Source organism: Podarcis cretensis (genome assembly GCF_951804945.1).
Source record: "Podarcis cretensis genome assembly, chromosome: 17".
Taxonomy (NCBI): Eukaryota; Metazoa; Chordata; class Lepidosauria; order Squamata; family Lacertidae; genus Podarcis; species Podarcis cretensis.
The window spans coordinates 39319308-39345841 of NC_137187.1; the positions used below are offsets into that span (position 1 = coordinate 39319308).

Sequence of the window (26534 nt, forward strand, 5' to 3'; positions counted from 1 at the left end):
TGCCTAGCTAATGAACACAAAAAAATCACCAGGCTGAGCTGACCGGTATTTGGGCACTTTTCCAATGTGATGTACTGAATTAATTTCATGTAAACAATGTCCTTAAAACATCACACTATTAGTTAAGGTTGTTTAAACTCAGTAACTAAAACATTACTTTTATCTCCCTTTGACTCACAATAAGCCCCTACCATTGGTTTTCCCCATTCAACGTTTCTGTTTGAATTTCTAGTTGAATCAAAAGGGCCTCCCTCAAATTAAATAATTAAAAAAAATTAAATGACAAAGTGCAGAGACCTGTGGATAGGGTTGAGGGAGAAATTTATTTCAGTCACATTTAAGGGTGATAGAGGGGCCTGGGACAGAGCAGTTGATGAATACTAGAGGAAAGGAGGCTGTGTCAAAAGTATCCTCTGGCACAATGCCTTCTACCACCCCTTGGACCCCACTGAGGACCCCCACCTCAGTGCTAGGGCTGGCTCTCCCAATACCAATTCCAATTGCTACCATTCTTGGCAGTAGCCATGCAGAATCCCATCCCAGAATCCAGAATCACACGGACAGCTGTTTGTGATCTATAATATTTTTATTATCAGCATCTGAATAAACCTGGCTTCTGCCAGCATAAAAGGCACTGTGAGGGTAGGAGAAAGGGGGAGTGGGATGGCAGTTTTGCACGTACATAACAGCAGAGAAAGAAAGTCTTTGTTGCATAGTTTTGTAAAATTCTGACATCAGTGCCAGCAGATGGGAACAGCCTCATTCCACTGAGAATTTTGACACATGCTCAGCCCTCCATGGCACACACTCTGGCTCTCCCCACCCCCCTTGCCAGGCAATAGTATCACATTGTTTACTTGTGGGGCTTTCATACTGGGAAGGGCATGAAGTGGATGGCAGGCTAAAAATAAAAATAAAAAGATGGTCCGAAGACAATTCAGAAATAAGTTTTTAAAACATCTTACAAAACACACAGACATACTACAATTAAATAAATCAGCAATTTATACAATCAAGTAGAGGAGAGGAAGAAAAAGTTGAAACTCCTCACTCCAAACACCTGGGACCCACTTGGGAAGTCCCATCTCTTTGCATGTATTTATAGGGTTTCAGAGCTGTTCCAGAATGAACAATGCAGAGATTTTATTTTCTCTCCAATAGGATTGTGGTGTTGCTATGCACACACTTGCAAATGGCTTGCCTTAAAATTTGGCTGGAGTAGCTAAGCCAGGCAGGTCTGTGATCAGGAATGAAAGAAGAACCTATGTTGCTGCTGCTCCTCTAGGCAATGGCGGCCAATACAAGGAGCTGCTCATGAGAGCGAGAGAGAGAGAGAAAACACAACAGCCCTGAACTTCCAGGCTCTCTTTTCAAGGCTTGCAGGAAGCTGCAGCAATGACGAGACTTGCAAACATAGAGAGCAAATCAGAAGCAGATATAGGAGAAACCAATGGCAACACACACACATGCAGAAGAATGTGGCAGAGGGGGCTGTACTATTTCTAACTTCTGGTGGGGGCACTCTCTTTTGATGTTCACACGTACACAAACTCCCGGCAAGTATAAAACTAACACAACATGGAGAAAGTTTCTTTCAGCTTTCTCTTTGCTCTGCTGTTTGCTTAAAAAAAATTCACAGGAAAGCATATATATGTGTTTATATATTTAAGGAGATGACTGCCAGCAAACTAAAGGAGTGCACTTTTACTCTGTCAGGTTGTTACCATCTCTTTCCTTGACAGGTGCAGATCCATTTGTTTTTGTGATGCTGGTATTTTATGGGGTTTGATGCATTTTTGTGGATTTGGTTTTCTTGTATATTTGATTGTTGTAAGCAACTTTGAATTTACTTTTGTAAAAAAGCAGAATACAGATTTAAAAAAATATTTAATAACTCCAGTGTGGCACTTAAAAGACGCCGGGGATGGTGGTGATGTGTGGGGCATGAAATGACCTCCCCAGTGCCCAAATTGGCTGGCGACACGGGCTTTGTGCTTTGTAAAATGTCAGCAATTGCCGTTGGGGAAAGGAAAACTCATTGGACTAGTTGACTGAAATTACGTTAAGAATTTATGTGGTTCTCTGAAGATGTGAGCACACTCTGACTGAGGTGGCCTCTCTGTGAACATGGCTGGACTAGGCAGCAGAGCCTGCAAAACACTGTATGAACTTGCTTCCCTTGTTAGCATCTCAAGATGATCCGCCCTGCACAATGTCCTCCCCCACCACAATGACATGTCAAAATTTGGAAGTGGCAATTTCATGGGGCACAGGGAGCCTCAGGAAAGTTGTATGAAACCTGCAGGCTGTGGGCTGCCAAGCTGTGGTTTTACTCCTCCAGAATCAACATGCCATTTGAGAGCAATGTGTCTATCCCAATCCGGGATGGCTCCCCCATAGGACAAGCAGGGTTCCAGGTGCCAGTCCTATGGGGGGGGTGCCAGAGGGCCAGTTGCCAGGTGTCCCTGGGCACAGAGGTGCGGAATCAGGCCTGCCACCCAGCTTAATGCAGCCTACCAGCCTCATTGTCAAATAAAGCCTCCTGCTCTGTTTTTTGCCTGTGGTTGCAAGAACAGAGATGTAGTCAATGCGGGTTGCAGGGTTGGTACAGCTCTGAGCCCCCCCCCCCAGGAAAAGCTCCCCTCCCCTATGGCTAAGGCCTTATTTGTCAGCAGCTGCTGGGCCTGAGGTGCTGCACACCATGCAAAGTACTGCTAAATCAGGCACTCTGTAGAACTGTGGGAAAGTTAACACGGTAGGTGGTTTGCCAGACTCTGCTGCCGCCAGTTAAGTCCAAGGGCCAAACATGGTAGGCCACACGACTGCAGGCCAGTGCAAGATGTTTCACGAAGGGAGAGCAGAGGGTTCATTTCTCCTAAGCAACCATGCATCTTCTTTGCTTTCTTAGGAAGATGAGGTGTGCTTGGAAGCAGTAGGATTGGGAAAGGGATGCAAGTGGGGAGAGGAGGAAATACCCGTGCAAAGGGGCAGAGGGGAGAGAACCAGGGCAAACCCTGATGTCTCACCATCAAAGCCAATGGCTGATTTTTTTAAAAAAAATAACTGTGTGATGGCTGTAGCTAAATGTGCATTTAAAGGACATGGGAGCACACATCATTAATAGCTTGCTGGTATGTTATTTCACGTGGAAAACACAACTGGCAGTGAGCCTTCTAACAACAACAACAACAGTAACAGTAACAACAACAGCAGCAATCACCTTCATGACTAATTAAAAGAGGGCTCAGTTTTTAAGAATAGACACATCTGTGCAGACTAACACTGGCATAAGTGAAATAGGGGACAACCACCAATCCTAGTTCCTTTGCCACACGCTCCCTCTCTCCATCGCATCACGCACATGGCAAGAGGCAAGACCCAAATTGCTGCACTCCTCCCAATGTGGATATATGCTGTGCAGTTGAACTAATGCAGCTCCACTGGCTGAGGCCTTGTGGTCTGTATACAAAAACATCTCTTTCTCTTTCTCCACCTCCACCCTGCTTTAGAAAACGGGGGGAAATGACCCTAGGAGAATTCCTGCTATTTCAAGGAGAACAAGTCCTAAAGGACAGCTGTATGGAAATCAAGTCTCAGCAAGTTCCCATAGAAAGTGCCCTAAGCAAATGGCACAGGGCCTTCTGCTGGCCTTCACAGGGAAGACCAGTCCCTCAAAATTAAGGGACTAAAGTATTAGAAGCCACGAGGACAAAGCCTCAGGAAGGGCTTTATGTTCTACAGAGTTGCACAAGGGGGTCCCGAGACAGCCCAGGACCGTGGCTTTCAAGGCTTCCCACCTCAAGGGACTCCATATTGGCTTATCTGCTGAGGACCCAATCTGTGTCTGGGACCCCTGCAATGTGAGAGGCATCTTAGGCCACACTCTCAGTTTGTAAGGGCATGAGGCAGACCTAAACTGTTGCCCCTGAAGAATGAACCAACCCCACATTCTGAAAAAGTTGTGGAAGGTCGGTCAAAGAGGTCGTGGTGAGGTTTTTTGACCGCTTGCCCTGCATAACTTACCCATCTTCTCACTGGGGAGCTCTTTGTAAGTTCTGAGGAACAGCAAGGTTTCAGAGAAAACTGTTGAAAATTACTGATCTAGAGCAACGTGGATTTCCTAACTTGCTCCCTTGGCTGCCATGTCACCCACATGGTGTCCAGGTAAGGAGACAGGCCTTCCTCAAGCGGAGCTCAGGGGGCGAAGGTTGAAGGGGAGGGGGTTTTGGTGCTGCCCTGTGCAACCAGCTTCTACAGCCCAGTTGTGGCAAAAAGGAGGCCACCGGGAGAAAGGTACAAGAGCTACATTCATGGCTTGGATTCGTATCAAATGTTGTGCGGCTGTTTTGTGTGGAGAAAGGCGGAGACCGGTCCCGCTGAACCTCCCAGGCCTCTGAGGTGTGGCTGATGCTGGAAGTTCACTCCAAAACATCCACAGATGCAGAGGGCAGAGAATGGCAGTGGGGCAACAAAACCCACGCTTTGGCATTACTATCTTGGGATATTCAGGCACTGTGTGTGTGAGGTGTGTGTGTGTGGGAGAGAGAGAAAACTTCAGAGTCACTTGTCAGGACGGGGTGACCCATTCCCTCCCTCCAGTCCTAGAACGAGGCAGGCTAAGAGAGAAGGTGACGAAGGGCACAGTCAACAAGTGCCAGAAATAAGCGATGCCCCAGCAGAGAAAACGTGACTCTTCCTTCAGCAGCCTGGGCAACAGCCGGCCTTCTTCTGCAGCTCCCAGGAGGAAAGGAAAGCAGCCGGGATCCTCTTACTGAGCACTCAGCCGAGTGGGCCGGGGCAGGAATGGTGAGGGGATGCTTCAGGGTGCCTGGCTCTCTCAGATGTGTCCCGCTGGAGAGGCCGTATCTTCACCCAAGATTTGGCAAAGTTCACTGAGACGCTGCTGCATTTCGGGGACTCCGGCCAGCTGCTGCTGCAGGCGCTGCTTCTCCTCTCGCAGGGAGAGACGGGCTTCAGGGTCCAGCTTCTCAAAACGCCAGCCCCCCTCCCCGTCAAACTGCAGGAGGTGGGTGTGGTACTTCCTGAAAGGGAAGAGGGAAGGGCTGCTTGAGACGCTGGTCTGTGCTACGCTTTGCTCTGGGCCTCCCAGCAATCTCTCCACACCCCCATGCGCTTGGCCTGGAGCTCTCGCTGCTGCCCCTCATTCCTCGGAGTCCAGCGAGCGCCCTGTGTGTGGGTGGGGTTGGCATCCCTGCCTGCTCCTGGGGAGGGATCTTTCCGCTGAGCTGTCTCTGGGGGAGTCAGGAACAAAGCGGCTCTCAGTCTCCAGGGATGAGACTCTGATGCCCCCCTCCGCCCACACGGCTTCCTGCTGGGGACGTGACTCCCTGCTTGGGAGACAGCCAGGGACTGGAGGGGCGGTGGAAACAGGGAGAGATGCGGGGAGGATAGGAAGTCTTCTGGGGGCAGGAAAGGACAAGGTGGGCAGGCCCAGGCGCAGCCAGACTCTATGCAAAAACAGTCCCCTGTCCCTTTCACAATGTGTGCAGAAAGGAAGATTTTAGCAGGTGCATCCTCTGCTGCCGTAAAGCTTCAGTTATTAAAGACACAGGACTTTTGGAGTCGATGGGTTATTCTAGGTCCTTCTCCAAAACCCCTTTCTCTTTCCCTGTCCCGGGTTGAGCAAAGGGGCACCAGACAGGTGATCCACTCTATGGCAGCCTCTACTGGTCACAGAGGAAATGACAGGTCCTGCCTCCAGGCTCACACAACCCTTTCCTACCCTGTCTGGGTGGCAGTGCCAAGTGTGATGAGGTGGGGACCAGAGGAGGAAGGGGGTTCATGCAGTGGCAACTGAGATTTGGGGGTATGATAAAAGCAGGGATGGGGAGATACTGACTCTGATACTGGGGGGGGGGTCTGGCAGGTGGGGTGGTCTGGCATTCCAGCTTCTTGGGGAGAAAGGGGGGATATAAAAGCATGCACAATCACAGGGATAGGTAGAAGCAGAGTAAATGGATGTAGAAGTGTGGACAGATTCCTGGAGGCATTATAAGCCTGCCAGTCCACTTCTTAGCTAATGCTCAGATGGTTCCCCATCCTCCTCCTCCCTGTCCCCTGTAATAGAAAGAGAGAGAGAGAATAAGGGGTGGCCCACAGGGACTCCTGCCTGCTAAATCAGGTATGTGGAGAAACTGCTCCATGCGTGGCAGAGGTGTACCACCATGGAGACTGAGGGCCTGAGGAGGCACACTGCTGCAGGGATCTCCCTAGCCTTCCCTGCTCTCTCAAAAGCCCCACTCATGGGCACAGCTGACTCCACAAACAGCTGATGGGCAAGAAGGGAGAAAACGTGTCTTCAAATGACTCCAACTAACCAACTAGCCTGGATGTCCTGGTCTTGTAGACAGGAAGCTCCCTGAGCAGAACAGGAGAGTGATCCAAGAGCACCCAGTACTGTAGAATCATTAAAGGGAAGCGGGAAGACCACTAACTCGGAGGGAAGACCATTGAAGAGTGAGATAGATGTATATAAAGTCCTTGGAACAAGGGGCTCCAAAGGAAGCCTAAAGAAACATACCAGGCAGAAGACTGTGGGTAGAGCACAAAACATACCAGAGTGAAGGTCGGTGGGTGATCGAGAGCAATGCTATCCCAGCATCCTTTGCAGCTTGAAAGATCTTGCCTTCTACATCAATGCTGACGGCACTGGTGCACTCATCCAGGAGAGCGTACTTTGGCCTAGGGAGGAAGAGCAGCAGCCCAAATGAGAGACCTCAAAGTGGCTCTTTGGCCAAGCCAGTCTGTACATGGCCACTCCTAACACTGCAGTCCTCCACCTTCCCCTCCGCACCTCCTGCCTGATCCAATCTGTGCCTCTTCCACCTTTCAGCTGTGATCCTGGCAATATTTCCCAACATCATTCTTTTGGGCTGCCCCTGGTGTGACTTTCGCTGGTCTCAGCTTTGGTTCTGCTACCTTTCTACTGACAGAAGGACACACTGCATTCCCACCCTCGGCTGGCAGCAGGATGAGCAAAGGGGCCGCGAGAAAAGGGGTCACGGGACTACAAGCCCCATCTTCCCTGATCGTTGGCCATGCTGGCTAGGACTGATGGAAGTTGTAGTACACAATGTCTGGAAAGCACAACACTGGGGCTAGTCCTCTGCTAGGGGGATTATGGTTGATTCCAGACAACCTGCCTCATTTCTTTGCACAAAGTTTGTGGGAAGGTTATGCAATACCTGCTGCTTAAATAGCACTCACCCCGATTTATTTGCCAAGAGGTTATACAAACATTGTGTCAAGAGATTCTTCTCTCCTGCTTCCCAAAGCTTTTTCCTGTCACTTTCCTTACTGAACCCCCTCCCCCCCTTTTTGAAGAAGTAGGTTTGTTGCACAAGACTGCCAAAGCCACTTTAATTGCTATATGTGAATTTGCTGGAATGCAACTGAATCCCATGCACAGAATAGCAGCAGCGGCCAACAATCAGGCCTCTCACTGCACTTGTAGGCACTAACCTGTGGTAGAACATGCGGGCCATCCCCATGCGCTGCTTCTCGCCACCAGAGAGCACATCCTTCCAGTCGCTGACGGCTTCCCAGCCTGGCCCCACCCGTGGATGGAAAGGTAAGAGATTTCATTGGTCACTCAACGCGGATGGTGCAGCAGACCCTCCTAAGCGTCCTGCTTGCCCATTCACTTTCTGCTCCACACAGCCAGAGGCAAAGGAAGCAGAAAAGACAATTTCCCTCCCCATTTGTCTCCCATGAATTAAAGGTTTGTGTGTTCTCTCTCTCTCATGCTCACCCCACCTCTCCTGGTTGCACCCACCTCCCTCACGCTGCACAATGTAGTTCAAGTTGACAATGCCCAGGATCCGCTCCAAGTCAGCGTCCGTCTTCCCTTTCCGTGCCATGTCCTCTGCAGTGTCTGGGTAGATCACCTGGTCTCGCAGGGTTCCCACAGACATGTATGGCCTACCATGAGATACCAAGCATAACATTCCTTGGTGTGCAAATATATTAATATGACAACAACAACAATTTATATCCCACCATTCCTCCCAAGGAGGCCAGGATTGCAAACACACAAATGCTAAAACAACGTGGAAGATGGAGCAAGCTTGTTTTCTCCTGCTCTGGAGGGCAGGACTCAAACCAATGGCTTCAAGTTACAAGAAATGAGATTCAAACTAAACATCAGAAAAGAACTTTCTGAAGGCAAGAGCTATTCAGCAGTGGAAGGCTCTCCCTCGGGAGGTTGTGGACTCTTCCTTGGAGGTTTTCAAGCAGAGGCTGGATGGTCATCTGTCATGGATGCTTCAGCTGAGATCCCTGCATTGCAGGGGTTGGACTGGATGACCCTTGGGGTCCCTTCCAGCTCTACAATTCTATGATTCTATTTCCTAATTTTAACACGTTCAGCCCCATGAAGAGCAACCAATAGTCTTAGGTTCTCTCTTTTTTGTTCCATTGTATCACCCGCCTTTCCCTTCCCTGCAGGCATCTGAATACTGGTTCTTTGTACCTCTGTGGAATGTAGAACATACGATGTGGGGGTGGCTTGTAGAGGATGCCTTCATATGTTGGCCAGAGTCCCCCCAGGATCCGGAACAGTGAGCTCTTCCCGCAGCCGTTTGGACCAGTGATAAGCAGGTGCATGCCCTCGTCCACCTGCAAGAAGACATCAGAGAGTAGTATGTCTGATTATTATTATTTTATTATTTATCACCCACCTTTTTTCCTGACAGGGACTCAAGGTGACTTACAGATAAAAAAAGAACAGCTAAAAACATAGAGAGGTAAAAATCACTGAAAAACAATTAAACATTAACAGAATTAAAACTATATGTATATTTTTTAAAAATACAATCACATCAAAACAAAAACAGCACTGGGAACAGCAGTTAGTTCCCCAAAACTCACTGGAACAAGAACGTCTTCACCTACAGCGGAAAAACAGCAGGGAAGCAGCCAGTCTAGCTTCTCTAGGGAAGGAGTTCCAAAGTTGCCTGGGAGCAGCCACTGAGAAGGCCCTCCCTGCACCCCCTCCAAGTGTGCCTGTGAGGGTGGCAAGACCGAGAGAAGGGCCTCCCCAGAAGATCTTAGAGCCCAGGCAGGTTTGTAGGAAGGAATACACTAGTTTGGACCCATAAAGCAGCTCAGGACCGCAATAGCTCAAGGACCACTTCTCCTCATATGAACTGAATTGAACCCTGTGATCATGATCGAAGGCCCCTCTTCATGTGCCTCCTCCTCGAGAGGTCTGGAAGGCGGCAACATGAGAAGAGGCCTTTTCTGTGGTGGCTCCCGCTTTGCAGAATGCTCTCCCCAGGGAGGCTCGTCTGGCACCATCATTATAAATCTTTAAGTGCTAGGCAAAAACTTTTCTCTATAGCCAAGCCTTTGGCCTTTCACTATCTGTGGCCTTTTAGAAGTGGGTGGGATGCTTTTAATGCACTGTTTCCCTCCCCCCCCCTCAGTTTTAATGTATCTATGTTTTTGTTGTTGTTAATTTGGTTGGTTGGTTGGCTGTAAGTCGCTTTTGGTTGCCTTGGACCTGTAAAGGCCAGACTCCCCTGCCCCATCTCTCCTTGGCCTTCGGAGGATAGATTCAACTCCCCTGCCTTGGGAACCTGGCCCCACTCCCACCCCAAATGGCCCAGAACGTAAGAAATCTGTGATCTGCCAGCTGCTTTAGGCTACCTGCCAAGTGACATTACCCCTATGGTGCCCTGACAACTATCTCTGAGCCACGTCAGGCTTGCTCTCTCGCCCCACTCCTGTACTCTGGCCGATTTTCCAGCTCTTTCTATGCTCTTGCAAAATATAATAAAGAGAAGGCAGTGATCAAGGTCTTATCAGCTCCCCCCCCCCCAACACCACACCCCCTGCTCCTCCTACCTGACCTTGCAAAGTCAGCAGCACTGGCAGGGACTCTCCGTCCCACCCACCCCCTTCCCTCAACTTTGCTGCTTCATATCTCCTACCGACAAAAAAAGCTTGCAATCTCAGCCCAGCCTTATCTCCATCTTTCTTTTAACAACCCTGCTGAATCTGAAGAAGGTTCTTCCAGGCCTTCAGCATTAGAATCCTCTCAATGTTAGAACTCTGCCCTAGGATATATCTTTCAAGCAACAATGCAGAACAGAATTTCAAGCAATAATACACAACAGGCTTAGCAACCAGTAGCAAAAAAGGAAATGGGGTCTGCTCTGCTCCTGTGCCTTCATGAGCAAGTTGATCTGCAGAAATCTGCAAATGAAACTTCTCATGGCATTAGAATATAGGGATCAATGTTATCACATGCAAATTCCTGGATATCAGGCAACTGTTAAAGGCACAGCCAACTCAGCCAAAGTCTCCCGGCTCCTGCTCCCCGCTTTCAAACTTTGTTTTTTACTACTTACCCGAATATTGAGGCTGGTGACCACGACGTCTCCAGTGGGGGTGATGATGGGGATGTTTTCACAGACAATTCCATTGTCAACATCAACCACACGTCCTGTAAGCAAAATGGGGTGGGGTGGGATGGGATGGGATGTGGGGGGAAGGAAGGAAGAGACTGGATATCAAATCCACAATGAAAGACAGTGTTCCAACCCTTGTGAGAGTGAACACAGACTCAGTCAGAAGGGGGCAGCACACCCTCTCACAATCCTCCTCCTGTCTCCTCTCTTGCTCAAGCCCAAATTTAGACTTTACCTGGGAATGGAGAAAGAATGCAAGGTATCTGCTAAACATTGTTCATCTCAGTCCTCAGGATGGTTTGCGACAGGCCCCTCTCTGACACTGGATCTGCAGGGAATGGCTATGGCTCACTGGTTAGATTAAGGCAGTCTGCACATGCTCATGTGCACTCCTCCATCTGGTATTAACATGCACATGACTTTATGTTTCTGGGAACAAAGCATGGCTTTCAGAAGAGGCTCCAGGACCCAAAGCCCTGCTGGTCTAATCCAGTCAGGCCAGGGAGAATGATGGGATGGAAAGGAGGGCTGCTCTACTACTGCAAACCAAATGGGAGACATAATTTTGACAGGTGCCACTTCATACAAAGTGGGGAACACTGTACCTGCCAAAACTGACAAACTGGAACGTGTGCAGAGGAGGGCAACCAAAATGGTCAAAGGCCTGGAAACGATGCCTTATGAGGAATGGCTAAGGGAGCTGGGCATGTTTAGCCTGGAGAAGAGGAGGTTAAGGGGTGATATGATAGCCATGTTCAAATATATAAAAGGATGTCACATAGAGGAGGGAAAAAGGTTGTTTTCCGCTGCTCCAGAGAAGCGGACACGGAGCAATGGATCCAAACTACAAGAAAGAAGATTCCACCTAAACATTAGGAAGAACTTCCTGACAGTAAGAGCTGTTTGACAGTGGAATTTGCTGCCAAGGAGTGTGGTGGAGTCTCCTTCTTTGGAGGTCTTTAAGCAGAGGCTTGACAACCATATGTCAGGAGTGCTCTGATGGTGTTTCCTGCTTGGCAGGGGGTTGGACTCGATGGCCCTTGTGGTCTCTTCCAACTCTATGATTCTATGATTCTATGAAAACTCCTCCTCAGCTTTCAAGGCACAGGAGACAAATAGTTATCCTTCCACTGCGGTCATGTTATCTGACCCAACTGGAAGTCACCTTGCGGTCAGGTCAGAGGAGGTTCAGCTGGTATTTGTTTATGGGATGAAGCCAGGATAACAGGTGAGGAAGTGTATTAGGATGAGCCATTAGCTGGTAGGGTTGCCAGAGCTGTCCCAACTTAGAGGATCCAGTGATAACCAACGGACATACAAATAGCCCTGACGGATCAGACCAAAGGTCTGTCTAATCCACCATCCCATTTCCCCAGTGACCAGCCAGATGCCCCTGAAAGGCCCACAAAGAGGACATGAGGGAAATGGCCTACTCTCAGCAACTGGCATGGAGAGAGCCGCTGACCCTGGAGGTAACATATGGGCATCATGCCTTGCAGCCAGCAGCAGCCTAATCCTCCCTTATCCACCTTTAAAGAAGGTGGCTGTCCACACATCCTGAGCAAGTGAATTCCTGAGCAAGCAATTTCACTGCTTATGTGCTTGGGGAAGAAGCACTTCTGTCCTGAATGTCCCATCAACTAGCTTCACAGGATGATTCCAAGTTCTAGAGTTGTGATGAAGGGAGGAAAATGTGTCTTTCTCCATGTCACGCAGCATTTTGTGAACCTTAGTCATGTCCTACCTTATTCACTTTTTTCCTGAACTGAAAAGCCCCCAGAGCTGCAACGTTTCCTCCTGGGCAAGTTGCTCCAGCCACTGATCACTTTGGATGCCCTTTTCTGCACCTTTTCCCGAACTAACAATGCCATTGAGGCAACAGTTTTGTAGTGCAGGAGTGTGGAGTCTTTTTGGCCCAGTGGGCTAAGATGTTTATTTCCCCAACCCCATGAGCCAGCTTTGACAGGTGTGTGGGGCCACCCATCTGCCAATCATCAGGTGCAAGGTGGGTGGAGGAGTCTGCAGGACTGACGTCTCCATTCTCCAGCTGAAGAGTGGAGGGTTCAACACTGCTCTCTGCAGGGGGCTCCTTTGCCATCATATCCCACCCCCCACGACTAACAGAAACAGGACCTATTGTGCAATGTTGTCAATAGATTATGCAAAACATATCAGGGAAATATACTTAACTTGCATAATTTATCCAGGGCACTGAATTTAAGCTCAATTTAAGCAGATTTTAAAAAAATAAAAAATGAACAGAATACCCACAGCCCTAGCCTTGTTGACTTGCAAATTTCAACTCTGTAAGTCACTTGAGCCATTTCTTTTGATAGAAAGGCAAGATAAAAATCTAATGAACATGCACAAAACAGAATTACCAGCCCAGACTCTGGCCTAGAACTGTACATTTTAATAATAGCCAGGGAAGCTGTTGTCAACAGAGAGTAAGGAGCAGGTACAATGCCTGCTCCCACGATGTGATGGGCTGCAGGGTGAAGAGATGGAGAGAGAGGTGTAAAATGTGAGGGGAAATACAAGAGGAGGTGAACTAGCTTTGGGACAGATGGAGATGATGCTGGAGAAAGAGAAGGGTTTGGTGGAAGAGAGAGAACAAGAAAAGAAGCAGGACACCAAAAAAAGAAGTAAGAGCGGACACAGAGCAGCAGAGAGACAAAACTTACAGGCACAGACTCTGGATTCACAGACTGCCCACTCCCCAAATAGAGATGGGCAACTGACACAGCCATCAACTCATCAAAAGTAGTTTGGGGTTGTGTTTCCTTTGTCTTTCCATTTACCCATGCTTTATAGGTTAGTTGTCCGTAGCATAAAGCAGGTGTGGGGAACCCTTGGTCCTCCAGATGTTGCTGAGCTAACCCTCCCACTGTCCCTGGCCATTGGTCATGCCAGCTGAGGCAGATGGCAGTGGCATGGGGGGGGGGCAAAGGTTCCCCATACCTTGGACCTGGAACAAAATGTTGCAGTGCAATGCTCCCTATTCAGGATTCCCGCCACTCCATCTTTCCATTTTTACCTCCCAAGAGACAGTCAGCATTAGGCACCCACTGAACATGCTTAGTGTTTTCGCATGTCTTTCTCTAAAGGTTCTTTTGTAGTTCAAATGGCAGTGTTCCCCCGAGTCTGCTGATGCCTCCCTCTTGTGCATGGGTAATACTATATTGGCTACATAAGGACTGGCACTCCCAGAATTGAAATCACTATTTGTCTGTACAGGATGTTGCTCAAGCATCTATTGTGCTATAGAGCAATTGCCAATCTGCACCTCCTTAGCAGTTACTAAGGGCTATGTGCATTACCCAGGAAGGGAGGGGAAATAAAGTAGATGCACAGTCAAGCAGGCAGGAGACAATCCTGACTTGCTGGCAGAAAGGCCTAGTTCTCACCGAGGTGGTAAAACATGTATCCGGAATGTACCACTTTAGATTGTTGGTGCAAGAGCTCCCTTGAAAAGTCCCCTCCATATGAAACATGTTTTTTAAACCTCCACACAACCACCCCCCCCTTGTTATCTGGGGGAAGCCTTCCTCCTGACTTTCTTTATTTTGGACTGTACAAAAAAAAAGTAACTAAAATAAAGCACTTGCAAGTAGCTCCCCTGCATGTTGCAGTAAGAAAAAGCAGGAACACAGCTGAGAGAACCCCTGGCAAGATGGCTCCTATGTGGTTTGTTTTGTAATGAAGTGCCTTCAGTCACGGGAGCCCCTACCTGCAATTCGAAGTGCTATAGCCCAGGCCCAGGTTTACCAGCTCACTGAGAACTAGATCTGACGGAAGCTATGCAGCTGTCTCTGGGTTCCTGTACCCTGATACCTATGCATGTTTACTTGGCCGAAAGTCCCATTGGGTTTTATGGGACTTCTGAGTAATTGTAAATAAGATAACCATCTTGGTTTGATCCTTGCCACCACGTGAACATCATCTCTTGATCTAGCAAGACGCATCTCGCAGTTACCAGGCCAGCAGCAATGCAGGTGTGCCATGTCAGCCCAATACAGTCTGGAGCTGAAGGCCTTACCTTGGATTTTGAGCGGCCCTTCTACCCGTACGCCATGCTTCATCACTCTCCCAGCATGAGCCTGACCCTCCTCAAGTTCTCCAGGGCGCCGGAAGTTGCAGGCTTTCACCTCTTCAAACACTTGGAACATCTCATGTACGCGAGCAGTGTACCCGGCCAGCTCCGTCACCTGAATTAGGAAGCAGCAAGTAACATACCTTAGCGCCAGAAGGGAAACACAAAGCTTTTAGGGATGGAGTTGGGATGTTCTTGGTAATAGCCAACATTAGTCTTACTGAGAGTAGATCCCATTAAGTCCACTGATATCCATTAACTCATAGAGTAAACCCAGAGTATTCAGCATTGGGAAATCACTCCAAGCATACAGGTAAAAACAACAATCCCATAACAATCACTAATATTTAAGACTTTCTGGCTTTGCTCCAGGCTCCTGAAACCAGCTCAGTCTGTCAAGTTTTATTATGCCTAATTACTCGGAATTCCCATATAGCTCAATGCTCCTTTCTCCCAAGCAGACACAGAACTGCATCTCATTAACGGATATAGAGAGCTGCCACATACCAGGTCAGACTCTTGGTCTCATATATGTAGCCCATTATTGTTCTGAGTGGCTGCAGCTCTGCAAGTGTCTTAAATCTCAGCCTTTCCCATCATCGGATTCTTTTAACTGGCAATGCCAGGGACTGAACCAGGAACCTTCCGCATGCAAAGCATCTGTTTGACCACTGAGCCAAGGTCCTTTCCCAAGGTTGCAGGAGGTTGCTTTAGCAAGCTTCCAAGAAGGAAAAGTTTCCTAAGGCAGAGTTCCCTAGGAAGCTCCTGTGAGTAACCACTGGCAGTTTCTCTCTACCTTGGGCACATAGTTGGCATTGTTAGGAGGATGCCATTAGATGGCAGGGCAGGGCAGGGCAGGGCAGTGTGTGTGTGTGTGTGTGTGTGTGTGTGTGTGTGTAACTAAACACATTTAAATAAGTTTCAAATCTCTTTAACTGAGGGTCCTAGATGTCTAACCAGGAATTTCATTGGCCCGTTTCAATCAAAGCTTATGCATACACTATACCTTTAAAGCACATTTTCTCTCAAAAAATTCTGGGCATTCTAGTCTGTTAAGGGTTGCTGGGAAATGTAACTCTGTGAGGGATAAACTACAGTGCCCAGGATTTTTGGGAGGAGAATAAGTTCCTAATGTTCTTTAAAGATATAGTGTGTAAAGAACCAGAGTTTAAATCATGTTTAAAGATCAGTCCTGTGGAGATTCCCTTAGAGTGTGTGATGAAATAAAGGAAATACAGTATGTCCTGGTCCAGGAAAGGGCAGATTTGTGGAATAGACTTTGCATTTCCCTAGAACCCTCAAGCTCCACCAGTTGGAGCCTGGTTTGGAATACATGTGCTAAGAATTAAAGAACATGGTGCCTTTGAGCAGTTACTGAACCGAGGGAATTGTGTTGAGTTATCAGAACTGAACTGAGTTCACAGTTCTTCCATGTAAAAAATCTACTCCTTGTTACTCCAGCTTTCTTCATTTTAGAAGTCTGGTTGGGAAGCAAGATATGTCATTTTGTTGCTGCAATTATTAAACAATTGGGAGTCACAAATCCCTGCAGAAATACCGCACTAGTTCCAGATCCACCTTATGCTCATTCCTATTCTAGACCAGGGGTTAGCAAACTTTTTTAGGAGAGGGCCAGTTCACTGCCCCTCAGACCTTGTGGTGGGCTGGACTACGCACGCGCACACACACACACATGGAACAGAGGGGTATTCTCTCTCCCCCCCCTCCCCTCGCTTTCCTACCTCCTCCGCCGCTCTGCCTGTGGTTGGGAGCCACCGCTGGCGCTGCCTCTCCTTTCCGGGCCAACTTTCCCAGGTGCCAGGTGGCGGGGCCAGCAGGCACGCCAAGCTTCAGCCAAAGCCCCGTGACGCACCCGTCACGATGCCCACAGCGCGGCCATGGACGGAGAGGCTGGCGGGCCCAGCTCCCATCCTCTGCAGGGCAGGGAGAAGCCAGGAAGAGGCACCGCCATTGTGTGTTGGGGGGGGGGGGGCGGAAATGGCGCCCGAAAAAAATTGCAAAAAAATGCGCAGTCCAAACAATCACACCGATCCAAGTGGTGATTCCAGGATTGTCCGCAGGCCGGAACCAGAGGGCAATTGGGCCTGATCCAGCCTGCGGCCCTTAGTTTGCTGACCCATGTTCTAGACAGATCCTATGCATAAGTCTCACCAAGTTCAAAGGGAATTATTCCCAAGAGTGTGTACATAGGAGGGCAAAATTAGATGTTTGCTTTGAACCATTTGGTCTGTTACAGATCGAAACCAATCCCACGAAGTATTAGAGCACTGCACTAGGTCAAAGATCATGCATGTGGGTGTTGGAAAACATGATCGTGTAAGGCAGAATCTAGGACGCTGATGTGCAACCGGGAACTGATGCCAGGACATTGTTCTCCCAGGTCTTCCAACCTTCTGGGTGTGGGCTGTGCCTTGCAGAGATGTGCAATTTTAGGATTTTCCCTCAGAGGAAAACAGAAACGACGTGGCTTATTCCCTTCCTTCAACTGATAATCAAACCAACCCAATTCCTTCTGGGTCAACCCAAGCAGCCAAGCTGCATCCGTACCTCTTTGTAAGAAGAGATGACTCTCTCTGTGGCATCAGCTGCTGCATTCAGTAGACTCCGTGCTGTGGTGAAGGCTTCGGTTCTCAGGCTCACCAGCTCATTCTCCTCCATGTCCAACGCAGCTTGCTTCACTGCCTCAGGGTCTGGCATAGGAGGGGAAACCGACATGGTCAGCAGAAACTCCAAGGACAACATCTCTACCCTCCATTTTCTAGCTCCACAGCTGTTTTTAGGACCTGAGTTTGCCTGGAAATCACATGCTCTCACCTGGAATCCTTTCCCTCTGGCCAAGAACACTTGCCTACTGATTACTTCCTGCATGAACGAAAACATAAGCAGGGGACTCTGAAACTCCCTCCTCCCAGCATCACTGGCATTGGTGAAACCTCTCCCGTAGGCATTTGAGGCATTTGCTTCTAGGCACAGGAAAAGGCTCTTTAATTCTCTCTTGCACCCTTGGGGTTAGCAAAGATGTTCTAACAGAGTTCTTCCCTTAAATATTTCCTTTGTTTGCCAGATTTATTTATTTGGAATACTTATTACCTGCCCTTCATCATATGTCCCAGGGCAAGGTGCATTCCAAAATCAATAAAACAAATTCGAGCAGCATTAAGCTAAAACCATACTTGAAAACCATAGCATTAACTGAACAATGGCAAAACAGCTGCAGCAACACAGCATGGGGAAAACGGTTATTCTATCTTTAACCTCCACCTCCAAAGGCCTGTGAACAGGTGTGTCTGCTGGAGGGTATGCAATGTTGGGGCCAGACACATGTCGGAGGGGAGGATGTTGCAACACCTCTCTTGTTCTGCCACCCCTTGAGTTTTGCAGGGCAGTGGTGCTGCAAACAGGGCCTAATGTCAGGAACATATGGTGACAGAGCCTTCCTTGTTGTAGATGTGGGTGCTGGAGGAAGGAGTAGCTTAAGTAGCCATTGGCCTGTCTCTTGGCTAACATGGGAGAAAGCAGCTAAGACATAATATAGGTAGCGGAGGGGCCCTTGGTAGCAGATGCTACAGCTGCAACCAGATTAGGAAATCCCTGAACAGCCTGTACTGGATCACTGGACCTTCAGTTCCTATTCTAACTGGGCAGGTTCTAGAGACTAAGCTAACAAAGATCCTCTTCAGACTTCAAGGAGGAGGAGGAGGCGGCGTTGGCGAGGGCAGGGACAGCTCAGACACCCACAGCGAAAACAACAAAGAAGGCAACAAATCTTCCTGGGATGATCAGCCTTTCAGTTTCTGTAATACCTTTACATTTAACCATCAAATATCTGTATAATTAGATTTAAACTCAGGAAGAGGAACCTGATCACCTACTGCTGATCCTGATGGGTCATTTCACCAGAACTTTGAGCAACAAGAGAGAAAATTGCCTTCCAGAAAGAAAATTGTTGCATAAGGCAGCAGGGCTCTAGCCTAGGCTTAAGCCTAGAAATTATAAGATTATCAGTCTGACAACACCCTTCATGTCATTCTAGGTATCATTACTCAAGAAGATATATGGAACAGGTGAGCTGCCGACCTGCCCAGCAAGTTATCATTGACGAAATCAGGATCACACACACAGGGTGAATTTATAATAATAATAATAATAATAATAAATTATTTATATCCCGCCCTCCCCAGCCGAAGCCGGGCTCAGGGCAGCTAACAACAATAAAATAATACAACATTCTAAAATCTTCTAAACATCCTAAACATTCTAAATACTACATCCCATGTAAAGTTTCACTGTGAGCTGTCTGTATAATCTGCTACCACTCCTCTCACTTCCACCATAAGTGGAGCTCTTGCAATTAACACAAGGACACCTGTTGCCTATAAAACTAAGGAGGAAAAACAGGGTCTCCTCTTCACATCTCCCCAGCTACAGCCGTTTTTCAAAACCAACACCTGTGTTCAGTGCCATAGCTAGCGATTTTCATGCGCAGTGAAGATTTCCAGTTCTGTACACACAAAAACAACTGACCTCAGGGAGAGTTAAGAATGGTTGTGGACCTTTAAAAGCAAAGACCAAGGACTAGGAACGCAAGTATCTTCCAAAGAGGTGCAAAACAGCAAGAAAGGGTGCAGCTCCAAACTAAAGCAGTGGATGTGCAGGGCTTAACCCTTTCTTTACCTGCTACTTTCAACCTTCAATCACCTTGTTATCATCTCCTGCCCCAGTTCAATCTAAGATTCTGCACATTCATTTACTGTGTTATTCAGGAAAACAGCTTAAATTTTCTTCCACTACCCGAAGCTTCTTCTCTAAATCACAGTCTTCTGTCACTTTGAAGCTGTTTTGAATGTCCTGACCCCAGACTCTGCCAAATGTGTAATTCAACCCAAAGATTACAGCCACTTCCACATCTTCACTGCTCAAACAATCTGTTCCTGCAAGGGGGGCGGGACTGGAAAGATGTGGCTGAGACAGGGGCTGCCATGTCATATCTATCCTGTTTTCTTCCCTCTCTGCAATTCTGTGGTTATATGTACTTCACTGTGGCAAAACTGGAAAGCAGAGGGCCAAGGAGAATCTGCAGCAATGCCTAGTCTGATGCCCTGCCTAAGCCTCTTAAGCAAGCTGGTATCGGGCACTTCATCTGGCATCTTGAAAGCATTCTCAAGTATCGCCTGCCCACAAACAATTATTTACTTTATTACTATATCAATAAGTGACACCCAACATGCTCCCATCACCCTGTTGTTCCATTCTAATTACAAAATCTGCCTCCACTCACCTGTCTCAGAATAGCCAGTGGCGGTGATGATTGGCACAGCTACCATGACCAGCCCGGCAGCACTCCACACGTACTTCATGAGGAACTGCTCCAACATGACATACCAGAGCCTTTCTAGGAGCAGCACATTGATCTGGGAGGCCAGCTCACGATAAGAGTGCCGCAGAAGGGACAACTCCACCTGGAGGGGAGGCCAGGAGACATTATGGCATTCGGCAGGGTGATGAGATGTTTATTATTTATCATTTGTATACAGGTATATCCCCTATGAGGTTCCCAGGTCTCCCATCCAGACTGCGACCAGACTGCGACCTGCTTAGCTTCAGTCAGGCAGCTGAAATCCCACGCCCTTAGACTTTGCCTTAATGCAGCTGCTGAGATGGAGGGCATTTCCATATGGCTCTAATTTCAGAAGAACTGCTGCTTTACTTCCAATGTTTGGAGTTTAATTAAGAACCAAAGAAGAATCCTGCTGGATCAGGCCAATGGCCACCTAGTCCTGCATCCTCACAGTGACCACCCAGATACCTGCAGGCTGGACATGAGCACAACAGAACCTGAAATTCCCAGCAACTGGTATTCAGAAGCAGTACTGCCTCCCATTGTGGAGGCACAGCAGAGCTAGCAGCCATGGATAGCCCTCTCCTCCATGAATTTGTTTAATCCTCTTTGAAAGCCATCTACGCTGGTGGCCAGCATTGCTTCCTGCAGGAGCAAGTACTATAGTTTGACTAAGAGCTCTGTGAATGAGTAATTTCTTTTATCTGTTCTGAATTCTTCTGACATTCAGCTTCATTCGATGTCTATGACCTCTTGTCATCTGGGCAGCCCAGGACCCACAGACATACTGCCCAGGCTTGTGCTGGCCCAGGGAGGTCACTTTGGTGGTGCTAACATACTGGTTTGATTTCACCCCCAGAGGCACACAACATTGTCTCAAGACAGACAGAGGATCACAACAGCTCCACTTTTCTCATGATATACACAATTTTATAAACTTCTATCATACCACCTCTTAAAAAGGGACGTGGGTGGCGCTGTGGGTTAAACCACAGAGCCTAGGGCTTGCCGATCAGAAGGTCGGCGTTTTGAATCCCCACGACGGGGTGAGCTCCCGTTGCTCGGTCCCAGCTCCTGCCAACCTAGCAGTTCAAAAGCACGTCAAAGTGCAAGTAGATAAATAGGTACCACTCCAGCGGGAAGGTAAACGGCATTTCCATGCGCTGCTCTGGTTCACCAGAAGCGGCTTAGTCATGCTGGCCGCATGACCCAGAAGCTGTGCGCCAGCTCCCTCGGCCAATAAAGCGAGATGAGTGCCGCAACCCCAGAGTCGTGCGTGACTGGACCTAATGGTCAGGGGTCCCTTTACCTTTTTTAAAGATGACTAAGAGGTGGTAAAGGTAAAGGGACCCCTGACCATTAGGTCCAGTCACGGACGACTCTGGGGTTGCGGCGCTCATCTCGCTCTATAGGCTGAGGGAGCCGGCGTTTGTCCACAGACAGTTTCCGGGTCATGTGGCCAGCATGACTAAGCCACTTCTGTCGAACCAGAGCAGCACTTGGAAACACCGTTTACCTTTCCGCAGGAGCGGTACCTATTTATCTACTTGCACTTGACGTGCTTTCGAACTGCTAGAAACTAAAAAGTTTCAAATGCTACAAACTTTCTTTGTCTACTCCCTGGAGGCCAGAGGTAGCATTACCTCTTTGTTAGAGAATCTGCTTCATCTGTGCACATGTGATGAAAAGGTTCAATGGTTCAAAAGCAGCCACTCCCACCAGGTGAAGTGCTTTTAGCAGAAGACTGACCTGCATAAATAAGGCAGGTGATGCTTTGCTCATTCCTTTATCTCCATGTCAGGAAAAGTTTCCTTCTTTACTGACCACCAGCCAGCTCTTAAAAGGCACTTGAGCAATTTCCACAAGAAAGAGGCAGAAGGACAGTTTGGTTCATTACATGTGTGTCTTTTTTCAGGACTACAGAATTAAGGGACGACTGACATATGTGAATGAGCCATTCCAATTCTCTGCTGTCATAGACAGAACTCTTAGAGAGTTTAACTCTAAGATTTTAACCAGCCCTGTCCTTAACAGCAGCTACGGCAGCAGTCTCCACCCCCATGACAAGAGAAGCCTCATCTACAAATATTTGCCCAATCAATGTGCTGTTAAAGACACAGCAGCAAGGGCAAAAAGAAAAAAAAAGTTGGGTCACTGGTAACTGTCAAGTGATAAGTACTCAAGTGATGTACCTGAATATGTGAACTGACCCTAAGATTGTCCCTCCTTTTCTGAAAGGGAGGAGAAAAGAGGTGTAAAGTAATCTCAAGGATAAAAAGTAGGGGGAAGATTTCTAAAATTCAGTTGTTCTAATAGCACAATCCTATGCATATTTACTCAGAAGTAAGCTCCAGTGGTTGCAATGGGACTTGCTTCCCAGTAAGTGTGGCTTCCACTATCTGTGTGACTACAGAAATAGGAAAAGTACTATAGCAACACACACCCTGAACTTTGGGTTACAAACTGAAAAGCCACATTTTGAATAAGGAGTCCCAGTTCCAAAACCAGCCTTTACTAGCACTTCACTGGTGCTAAATGGTTTGTCAGGGTTTTCATCACATAGATGCAGGGATGCAGCAATACAACACAGTATTTGCATTCATGGAGTAATGGCCAGTGGCAGTGGGGAGCCAGGGGGGCTATGGTTCCGGGCACAAAATTCTGAGGGGGTGGCCTCCATACAGCCACCAGCTTCTGCAGGGATCCCTATCCTGGCAAAGGCAGCAAAGAAGCCTGTCAGGGGGTTGCGCCACTGCCACCCAGGCACATCCCAGGCTCCCTGTCCTTGCCTGCCTGCCTGCCACCCAGGGTTTCTGGACCCTGGAGCCCAACCTGGCCTTGCCGCCATGTCCCTGGCAGAGGCTAGCAACTGAAGAGGCTCCGTCCACCTTCCTCACATTCCTGAGGCCATGCCACCCTTCATTCTCCAGGCCATGCCATGCCAAGGCCTCACTGAATGGCTGCCCGGCCAGTGCTTGCTCATTGTGCCACGCTCCTTGGACGGCAGCAAGAATAGCCCAGGTCCACAGTGAGTGGATGCAGATGGAGGGAGGGTGACCCCAGGGCAGCCCAACCCAGCGCTCCTCTCTGCAGGCATTGAGGGGTTTTGCCCACCAAGGGTCATGTAAGCCAGCTGGGCTCCCTCCTGTGCAGGCAGGCAGGTGGCACAGCACAGCCCCGTTTGGTTCCAGTGGCATTGGTGGCTTGCCTGCCCCAGGCGCCAGCAACCCAGGCTACACCACTGGCCAATGGCAGCTTTTAATTAACTACTGGAAGGTCAGGCTGTGGTGCTAATACCTAGTCTTGTCCTTAGTTCTCTGCAGTTGAAATTGGGAAATTGCTCTGTCCCTTCATCTCTGTGGTACAAGCCCTGTTAGCCTCACAACAGCAATTCGCCTGGTGTTAAATCTGACTACAAAAGTGCTAGTTCAGCCACATTGGGACAGGGAGCCTGGATTGCACCAAACCAAATCTACCTGTGCTCTCTCCAGGAAGGTTTGCCTGGCACCTCCATTATACACCTTTAGGTGCCAGGTGAAAACATTCCCCTTCAACCAGGCCTTTCGCTGATTGACATCCGATGCTCTTTTAAATGTGTTGTGGGAGGGGGGATTATTGGCTTTTTGTTGTTCTTATTTTTACTATGTATTTTTTGTTTTTTATGTTGTAATTCTATGTTGTGAACTGCCCTTAGATCTGCAGATGAAGGGCAATATACAAATTTAATAAATAATGGTAATAATAATAAATAACACCCTGAAAAAATACAGGAGGTGCAAAGGGGTATGAGATAATCCTGCACCAATACCACAACTTTAATAGGGAGGGCAAAGTTAATGAGTACCAAGGCAGGAAGGTCAGCATTTCCTGTTCTCCACTTACTAAAGCCATTGAGGTGACAACTAACAGATCTTGTCTCAAAGAGATGGGGATGGGGTGGCTACTGTTTTTGGGTCACAGTCCTGCTATTCTGACAAGGGCTTTCATATGGGAGTAGTATTTTTGTCCTATGCTGTGTCCCCCACCCTTCCAATCTGCTGTGCAAGACTGGTGGGAAGCCATCTTATGCTGAAGAGCCACAGGTAGGTAGACTAGTGGAGGAGGGGGCAGCTGGAGGCACAGCACAAATGCACCCAATAGCCCTAAGAAAACCCTGAACATTCAGAGATAATTGTCTTAAACATCACAAGTGGTGACACAATTCAAATGTCATCATGACTAATACTGGTCATGCTCCTTTTTCCTAAAGGGCAACTGTGGCTATAGACTTTTTGTTTGAGGTGTGTGCATGTGTGCACAAATCTACATGGTTCTAATAAATGTTTAAGCACAAAGGCTGGCCCCATTGCTGTATTTCTGTGTGCGAATGTGACCTACAATTACCCTTAATTTGGGAAGGATGCCAAAGGTAGGAGAGTTTTTGGCCTTGGAATGTTCCTGACACAGCTGGGCTGGAATGGAGAGGGGCGACTGCAGTGTACATGTGATAGAAATGACGATTAACTTCAGTCACCATCGCCCTCGGTATAAGAGCATTTCCCCCCCCCCCCCGCCCCCCACCCTCACAATGATTCAGAAAACAGGAAGAGCCTAGATCCTGATTCCCAGCTCTCATCTGTTACTGTTATATGTTATCTGATCCATTGCTTTTCCAAATCTGGGGATTAGAAATGGTGTCTGATAAACACACTGCAACTGCCGTCCAATCGCCTCCGCTAGGCAGTGCAGGAATCCTTAAGTGCCACACTTGGAAACGCCTGGGGCTGTTTTGACGGTTGAGGCAGAAGTCAAGCATGAGCAATAGAAACCAAGAAAGGTTTCTATGGAAATTTAGACTGGTGGAGGATTACTGAACATAGACAGATTTGAAGCTGGATAAATTCAGGTCAGGGCCTCAGCCTTGCCCTCGGACAAATTCAAGGAAGAAGACTACAAAGAAAAGGAAGTAAACAAGGGTGCTGGTTTCAGCTCTAGCTTGTCTCTCTATAAAGCCAACTTCACTTCCACTGGCCGAGGGCTGGTAGGGACAGCTGCCTCCGTTTCAGAGCTCAGGGGAAGAAGAGAAAGTAGAAAGACATATAACAAAAGTGGGGGGGGGGGGTAAACTACCCCTCTCGTGTTTCTCCAGTTCTACTACACTATAATTTTCTGTCCGGAAACCCAGGAGTCCTGGCTTCCAGTAATCCTCCTATCAGCTGATCCCTGCTTTCCTCCCAGAGAACCATGGCACATTGCCCACTTGCTTTACCTTATGGCCCCCATAGAAAGCAATCTCTTCCGAGTTGGCGACCACCCGGGAATGCATGTAGCGCAGCTCCCCTTTCCGCCGTGCCTCTTCAGCCACCAGCTGGCCAAACTTTGGCGAACAGGCACGCAGCACCTTAGCAGTGACGCAGACCACCAGGCCGGCAATGACCGAGGGCCAGGCTGTGTCGGCTCCTTTCGATCTGGCCGAGCTGAGCAGGGTATAGGAAGTGACAATCACATCCAGCACCGGCTTGGTCAGGTTCGAGTAGAGGTGAGCCACGGAGTTGGCGAAGGCCACCAGATCTTCCGTGAGAGACTGGTCCGGGTTGCGCAGGCGTCCGTCCATGTTGCTGACGCGGTAGTAGGTCTGGCCCTCAAAGTAGAGCCGATAGGCATGGTCCGCTAAACGTCCGCGGAAGGCCAGGCTCAGCTGCCCTTCTAGGTATCGAATGGCACTGTTGACAAATGTGGCAGGCAGGGCAATGAGCAGCCACTGAAGAAGCTGCCACGTAAAGTCATGCGGGTTCTTGCGGACGATGCAGCGGGCCAAGCGCCCGTCCAGCTGGGCCACGTAGACCGAGAGGAAGGTGCGGCTGGCTAGGGCGGCTGAGTGCAAGGCCAGGAGCCCCGTTTCACGGCACAGTGGCCCAGGGAACAGCAACCTCAGCAGGCGCAGCAGGCGGAAGAAAAACACCCTGTTCACCCCAGGTGGCGATGCTGCCACCTCATCGGCTGCCCCCCACTTGGAGGCTGGCTCCTCAGCACTGTGGTGCCCTGCTGAGTTGGCATTCACTTGGCGGTCAGAGGAAACCCAGTGTCGCCGCAGGACTGGGTACAACTTCTTGGCTCCATACGCCGCCACCAAGAGTGCCACCGCCGCTCTTTTCGCCGTGACCCCCTGGGCCAACCTGGCTGCCACTTTGGCTGTGGCAACTGGCATGGTGTCCCTTAGGGTGGGGTGGGGGGCACTGCCCCTTGCTCCTGGCTTCCTCTCTGCCCCCCCACCACTCCTTCTTCTCCTCCTCCTCCAGCTCGGGTGCTCTGCTCTCTGCCTGGCTGTGGCAGGGCTGGCCGCTCAGCCAGAGTCTGCTCTCACCCCACAATGCCCAACCCTCAGCCTGACTAGGTGGGAGGGGACTGAGCCATGGCCATCCCTTAGAACCATAGAGAAAGCCTCAGGGCACCATAGAGAGGACGGCGACAGACGGGCGCTCCTCAAGGCAGCCACGAGGTGGCGCCTGGAAGAATCGCGCGCGTTTAGCTCTTTCTCTCGCTCGCTCGCTTGCTTTTGCTCTGCCTTTAAATCGCTCCAATTCGGAGGTTTTAGACCCCGCTAGAGTCCCCTGCACCAATCGCACTCACTCAGATACAGCATGTGTCCAGGCGTTCCTCTTCAATCCAG

At 48.9% G+C, this 26534-nt stretch overlaps 1 protein-coding gene across 1 annotated transcript; it reads right to left on the reverse strand.

The window, feature by feature from the left end:
• Nucleotides 1-565: 565 nt before the first annotated feature.
• Nucleotides 566-26292, reverse strand: ABCD1 (ATP binding cassette subfamily D member 1). The gene is made up of 10 exons (XM_079958917.1): nucleotides 25134-26292; nucleotides 19826-20006; nucleotides 17095-17237; nucleotides 14473-14641; nucleotides 10374-10468; nucleotides 8492-8637; nucleotides 7796-7941; nucleotides 7483-7567; nucleotides 6577-6702; nucleotides 566-5042 (listed from the first exon to the last, which is right to left on the reverse strand). Exons 1-10 carry the CDS (start codon nucleotides 26070-26072, stop codon nucleotides 4838-4840), a joined length of 2235 nt encoding a protein of 744 aa, XP_079815043.1. The 5' UTR covers nucleotides 26073-26292; the 3' UTR covers nucleotides 566-4837.
• Nucleotides 26293-26534: the final 242 nt, after the last annotated feature.

Bases quoted from the DNA above. Each gene is read 5' to 3' on its own strand.
- ABCD1 (XM_079958917.1), bottom strand. From the start codon at position 26,072: ATGCCAGTTGCCACAGCCAAAGTGGCAGCCAGGTTGGCCCAGGGGGTC. The intron at 10,469-14,472 runs GTAAGGCCTTCA...TTTTGCTTACAG, and splicing joins AGGGCCGCTCAAAATCCAAG to GACGTGTGGTTGATGTTGAC. The intron at 6,703-7,482 runs GTTAGTGCCTAC...CTTCCTCCCTAG, and splicing joins GCCCGCATGTTCTACCACAG to GCCAAAGTACGCTCTCCTGG.